Here is a 6,999-nt window from a genome sequence, read left to right as displayed (position 1 = left end):
TGAGGTATAATGTGTGTTGTCTGTTGACAGATTGTAGGTGTCGGCTATAACATGTTGAGGTATAATGTGTGTTGTCTGTTGACAGATTGAAGGTGTCGGCTATAACATGTTGAGGTATAATGTGTGTTGTCTGTTGACAGATTGAAGGTGTCGGCTTTAACCTGCTGAGGTATAATGTGTGTTGTCTGTTGACAGATTGTAAGTGTCGGCTGTAACATGTTGAGGTATAATGTGTGTTGTCTGTTGACAGATTGAAGGGGTCGGCTATAACATGTTGAGGTATAATGTGTGTTGTCTGTTGACAGATTATAGGTGTTGGCTATAACATGTTGAGGTATAATGTGTGTTGTCTGTTGACAGATTTAAGGTGTCGGCTATAACATGTTGAGGTATTATGTGTGTTGTCTGTTGACAGATTGTAGGTGTCAGCTATAACATATTGAGTTATAATGTGTGTAGTCTGTTGACAGATTGCAGGTGTCAGCTATAACCTGCTGAGGTATAATGTGTGTTGTCTGTTGACAGATTGAAGGTCTCGGCTATAACATGTTGAGGAATAATGTGTGTTGTCTGTTGACAGATTGTAGGTGTCAGCTATAACCTGTTGAGGTATAATGTGTGTTGTCTGTTGACAGATTGTAGGTGTCAGCTATAACATATTGAGTTATAATGTGTGTAGTCTGTTGACAGATTGCAGGCGTCAGCTATAACCTGCTGAGGTATAATGTGTGTTTTCTGTTGACAGATTGAAGGTCTCGGCTATAACATGTTGAGGTATAATGTGTGTTGTCTGTTGACAGATTGGAGGTGTCGACTATAACATGCTGAGGTATAATGTGTGTTGTCTGTTGACAGATTGTAGGTGTCGACTATAACATGCTGAGGTATAATGTGTGTTGTCTGTTGACAGATTGTAGGTGTCGGCTATAACATGCTAAGGTATAATGTATGTGGTCTGTTGACAGATTGAAGGTCTCGGCTATAGCATGCCTAAGATTGTGATCCCAGTCACTCTGCTCTATTACTTTGGTAAGTAGTGTAAACACATAGTCACAAATATGAAAGGAATCTCAACATTGTTTTTAGATTTTTTCTGATGTTGACAATTGAAACATAAAAAAGTTTCAAGGTATTGAAATTCCATTATTGTTTCAATGCCTATTTAAAGTAAATGCTTATAAGTATGTCCTATTATCTACATTTGATGGAAAAATGAATACTTCATCCTTGGCATTACCCCTGAAGTACTATAAGTTAAATGATAAATCAAGTTACCAACAGTTAGTTATATTGTAGAGAGCATAATTACTAGTGAATGATTCCAGATATGTGAAGATGTTTTAACCATTAGATATCTTTGTTGGTGAATATTGTTAGCCATTTTATATATTTTGAGTCAGTTAAGCTTGCTTATCTATTCCACATCAGCTTACATTAAAAACAAATTCACAAAAGCTATTACAAACACTTCTTTAATCTGATCGACAGATGATTTCTGGACAATGGTGCTCCTGAATCAGTTTTAACTACTTATAAGAGTTCATATAAACACTATTATTTTCAGCTTTTATCACAGAATGGGTCCATTTCATCGTAGCTAGGATCCATAACTTCCAGCCCATGCTTACCAGAACAGAGGTACAGTAGTTCTAGGAGTAATATTGTACCACACACATTCCAGGGGAGGGGTGTAAAGTGGTCACATGTTCTACGAGAAATATATAGTGTACACAGGAGAAATATTGATTCACAGGAGAAATAATGTATACACAGCAGAAATATTGTATACACAGGAGAAATATTGTATACACAGCAGAAATATTGTATACACAGCAGAAATAATGTATACACAGGAGAAATAATGTATACACAGCAGAAATAATGTATTCACAGGAGAAATATTTTATACACAGGAGAAATATTGTATACACAGCAGAAATAATGTATACACAGCAGAAATATTGTATACACAGCAGAAATACTGTAATACCAGCGTTCCAGAGGAGAATATAAAGTGTTCTTCAAGAAATATATAGTGTACACAGGAGAAACATTGTAACACACACATTCGAGGGGGGATATAAAGTGGTCACATGTTCTACCAGAAATATATATAGTGTACACAGCAGGTGTGCAATGCACTGGAATTAAATAACTAGGACCTTTACTTTTAGGTCAAAGTCAAATAAATGCAAAATAAATATTCATATATATAAATTGTCTTGGCTAATAACCCTGGGGATAATCTTAAAGCTGAACATGTATTTAAGGGAAAATGTACTATCTATTTATGTGTTCCAGTAGGGAAAAAAAACATTGTTCACATACCTTCTGCAGATGTGCCTGATTATAAAAATTCAGTTTAAACATTCATGAGAATAAATACTGTGTATCATTAATGTTTGAATTACAATTGTCTGAAAACACGATAAAATTTATCATACTCATATGGCATCTGACACAAAATTACACTCTTCCATTGCTGGGGTTTATTTTTGATACATCATTTCTGATGCTAATTTATACCCATTTAAGTACCTTTAAATGAAACAGTATTATAATTAAGCCTTCAATATTTTTTTCTTTCTTGAATGCCATATGAACAAATTTTCCCTATTTTATTAACCTGGTAGTTCCTTGACATTGTTAACACTGAGCAGCTAAACTAGCTTGAACTCACCAGTCCTGCTTGGCCTTGCTCCTGTAAGAGTTGTCTCCCCTCCACCACAAATAAACAGTTATCTTTTCTATGATACATTTGTATGAATTACTTTTTGTGGTTATATTATCAGTGAGAAATGTATTATTTCATTTTAGACATAATTACCATAACGTCAGTATATATGTTCCTATAACTGCCCCTTCTGTCCTGTACCTGCCCCTTCTGTCCTGTACCTGCCCTTTCTGTCCTGTACATGTCCTTTCTGTCCTGTAACTGCCCTTTCTGTCCTGTACCTGCCCTTTCTGTCCTGTACCTTTCCTTTCTGTTCTGTAACTGTCCTTTCTGTTCTGTAACTGCCCTTTCTGTCCTGTACCTGCCCTTTCTGTTCTGTAACTGCCCTTTCTGTCCTGTACCTGCCCTTTCTGTCCTGTACCTGCCCTTTCTGTCCTGTACCTGCCCTTTCTGTCCTATAACTGCCCCTTCTGTCCTGTACCTGCCCCTTCTGTCCTGTACCTGCCCTTTCTGTCCTGTACATGTCCTTTCTGTCCTGTAACTGCCCTTTCTGTCCTGTACCTGCCCTTTCTGTTCTGTAACTGCCCTTTCTGTCCTATACCTGCCCTTTCTGTTCTGTAACTGCCCTTTCTGTCCTGTACCTGCCCTTTCTGTCCTGTACCTTTCCTTTCTGTTCTGTAACTGTCCTTTCTGTTCTGTAACTGCCCTTTCTGTCCTGTACCTGCCCTTTCTGTTCTGTAACTGCCCTTTCTGTCCTGTACCTGCCCTTTCTGTCCTGTACCTGCCCTTTCTGTCCTGTACCTGCCCTTTCTGTCCTGTAACTGCCCCTTCTGTCCTGTACCTGCCCTTTCTGTCCTGTACCTGCCCTTTCTGTTCTGTACCTGCCCTTTCTGTCCTGTACCTGCCCTTTCTGTTCTGTAACTGCCCTTTCTGTCCTATAACTGCCCTTTATGTCCTGTACCTGCCCTTTCTGTCCTATAACTGCCCTTTCTGTCCTGTACATGCCCTTTCTGTCCTGTACCTGTCCTTTCTGTTCTGTAACTGCCCTTTCTGACCTGTAACTGCCCCTTCTGTCCTGTACCTGCTCTTTCTGTCCTGTAACTGCCCCTTCTGTCCTGTACCTGCCCTTTCTGTCTTGTACCTGCCCTTTCTGTTCTGTACCTGTCCTTTCTGTTCTGTAACTGCCCTTTCTGTCCTGTAACTGCCTTTTCTGTCTTGTAACTGCCCTTTCTGTCCTGTACCTACCCTTTCTGTCCTGTACCTGCCCTTTCTGTTCTGTAACTGCCATTTCTGTCTTGTCACTGCCCTTTCTGTCCTGTAACTGTCCTTTCTGTCCTGTAACTGCCCTTTCTGTCCTGTAACTGCCATTTCTGTCTTGTCACTGCCCTTTCTGTCCTGTAACTGTCCTTTCTGTCCTGTAACTGCCATTTCTGTCCTATAACTGCCCTTACTGTCCTGTACCTGCCCATTCTGTCAAGTACCTGCCCTTTCTGTCCTGTACCTGTCCTTTCTGTTCTGTAACTGCCATTTCTGTTCTGTAACTGCCCTTTCTGTCCTGTACCTGCCCTTTCAGTCCTGTATAGCCCTTTCTGTCCTGTAACTGCCCTTTCTGTCCTGTAACTGCCCTTTCTGTCTTGTAACTGCCCTTTCTGTCCTGTACCTGCCCTTTCTGTTCTGTAACTGCCCTTTCTGTCCTGTACCTGCCCTTTCTGTCCTGTAACTGCCCTGTCCTGTCCTGTAACTGCCCTTTCTGTCCTGTACCTGCCCTTGGAAGAACCCTCTGTCTAACATGCATTTATCATACTACTTCTTCACGTATGTCAACCATTTGTGTTGACATACCAAGACGAGTGTCTGCTGAATTATTGGACTGCATAAGAAAGGTTAATAAAGTAATTTTTAGTAATCATTTAATCTTTTCAATTTCAAATTGTTTTTACTAATCTATTTGAACATTCTCCGTAATACTACTGTGATTTTCTTGTTTGTAGGTGTACAAGTCTTGTGTAACACATTACTACAGCGTAAATAAGGCTCGCAAGGATCTCCGTTATAATCCGGAAAAGAAAAATGACATTAAGGAAGTCCTAGAATTTTACAAAAAAGAAGGAAGAATGAAGAAAGTGAGGAAACAGTCCATGTTTATGTATTACATAGTGAACATCATTATAGCATTAGTGTTCGCCTCAGTTGTGATGTCATTTTTACCAGGTGTGAAGTAACTCTTAGTTTCTATAGAAAAAGAGGAAATTATTTACAGCCATATGAAATAAATGGTAATAAACAATAAAGTTCTTTAGTCAATTAAAATACAATCAAGATAAATAGTATTGTTTTTATATCTTAGTTATTTTTTTCAAAAGATTTGTGCATGTTAATCTTACCCATTTTCATCATCTGATCTTCATCTTTTCAACTGAATAATTATACTTGGAATTGGTAAATTTTGCAGCAAATGATTTGATCTTGTTCGGACAACTCCAAGCATTTTCATCATATTTTCATGAAACTGAGTTGCAGTAATAATCCCATTGAAATTCTACTTCTGTGCTAATTTAGTGTTTCAGATTTATGCCACTGTTACAAAATTATTAGCCAAATCTTGTCCAGAAAATGTCTACAGTTTTTGTAAACTCCACAGATATAATCATGACAGTCTGAAGTTGTTCCCCTGTGTTTGTTTTTTATCCGACATTTTTATGAGAGTTATGTCTCCTCTGAGAATCCTTAGCCAGATCATCCAGATGAAAGGCCAGAAAGCCTATTAACAGACTTATAAGACTTGCTTAAGATTTCATCACATCATACTGCTAAACATTGAAACTGGATTTATTTTTGATATACACAGACAACACAAAAAGTGTTTTTAAATCAATTCGAAATTTCCAATTGTTCATTTTATGTAAAATGCTTATGTGTCTAATGTCTTATTACCATATAAGGTTATGCTTTATACAATCTATTAGACAGCAATTTAGTCCTGAAAAGTACAACGCAGATATTCAGAAGGAAATCTGATATATGTCCTTTTCTTCTACCGGTAATAATTTTAATTGCCCATCTTGTATTGCAAGTCACATCATAATAAAGGACATTTCCTTGAACATGGGATTTTACAATTGAAAGTAATAGTTTCCTGTTTCCATTAATTAGACTTTAAGGAAGGTCTGACACCTTCCTGATGAGTGTGGTGATTGTGGACTTCCTGTTGTAACTTTTTTTTTTTTTTTTTTCAAAGTAATTTATTTGATCTTCTTAACTTAATATAATGTATCAACAACAAAATAGAATTTTTGAAAAAGATTTAGGTGTCTATCCTAACATTTTAATTGGTTGGGCATGTTAGCAGATGAAATGAAGTCACACTGAGAAAACAAGTGCATATTTTATACTCATTCAAATTTCTCACAGTTTTAGGACAATTTTCAACCAAAACATTTGTAAAATAATGGATCTGTTGACTACTGATAATTAGTAACAAATGTTCTGTCAACCAAACATCCGTCACCATCTGTGGTAACATAACAAATGTTCTGTCAACCAAACATCCGTCAACATCTGTGGTAACATAACAAATGGTCTGTCAACCAAACATCCGTCAACATCTGTGGTAACTTATACACTAGGACTTGCCTGATATATAACCATGTAACAATGTCAGACAAAACACATCAATAAACACATACAAATCTATAGATCTCAATTCTTCCCGTATTATCACATAATGTACTGTGTTATCCAGTGAATATACCCATGTCATATTTTTTTGCGTATTAACCCATGTAATATGTCCTATCAGCCCTGTGATTGGTTGTAAGTTTCAATTGTGACGTCACGCCTAGGTCAAGCACATGACGTCACAGACTACGCAGTGGAGTCAAAATGGCGGCTTTTTACATTTCAAGGTTGCATGAAAATTGTTGTTTCACACGAATAAAGGCCACAAATCTTGATTATTTGATAAAAAGGACCTAACACTCGTTTTCATTCCATATGAAATTTATGAAACTCGTCACAAATTTTTCATTTTAGCACGCCAGAGGCTCGCTAAATCGAAAAAATTCTTAGACTAGTTTCATGCAAGATCCTATATATTTACGTACTCAAATGTAGATAAAGAACAAGAAAACCGAAAGTTTGTTATCTTATTACTCAATTATCATCTACTACATGTAGTAAGAAAACCATTCAACTTTCTACATGTATTCATTTTTCGAAGAAAACGATGAAAATATTGCTGCATCAAAACAATGTGGGAATTCGTGGCGGCATATTTTATGCAAGGTTCTATTGACATCACGCTTGGGCTACTCAATGAAATTCTA

The 6,999-nt window shown here is 37.3% G+C and overlaps 1 protein-coding gene across 2 annotated transcripts in view; it reads left to right on the top strand.

Moving 5' to 3' along the window:
- The window catches only part of LOC110448226 (short-chain dehydrogenase/reductase family 42E member 1-like), a 187,503-nt gene extending 181,041 nt beyond the window's left edge, over nt 1-6,462 (top strand). For both annotated transcript variants that reach the window (XM_021494369.1, XM_021494370.1), the window contains 3 exons: nt 966-1,029; nt 1,565-1,638; nt 4,666-6,462. In XM_021494369.1, the coding sequence (XP_021350044.1) occupies nt 966-1,029; nt 1,565-1,638; nt 4,666-4,896 (369 nt within the window). In that variant the 3' untranslated portion in view covers nt 4,897-6,462. The remainder of the gene's footprint in view (nt 1-965; nt 1,030-1,564; nt 1,639-4,665) is intronic.
- Nucleotides 6,463-6,999: the final 537 nt, after the last annotated feature.

This window comes from Mizuhopecten yessoensis, unplaced genomic scaffold (genome assembly GCF_002113885.1).
Source record: "Mizuhopecten yessoensis strain PY_sf001 unplaced genomic scaffold, ASM211388v2 scaffold3949, whole genome shotgun sequence".
NCBI lineage: Eukaryota > Metazoa > Mollusca > Bivalvia > Pectinida > Pectinidae > Mizuhopecten > Mizuhopecten yessoensis.
This window is presented reverse-complemented; position numbering and strand designations above follow the sequence as displayed.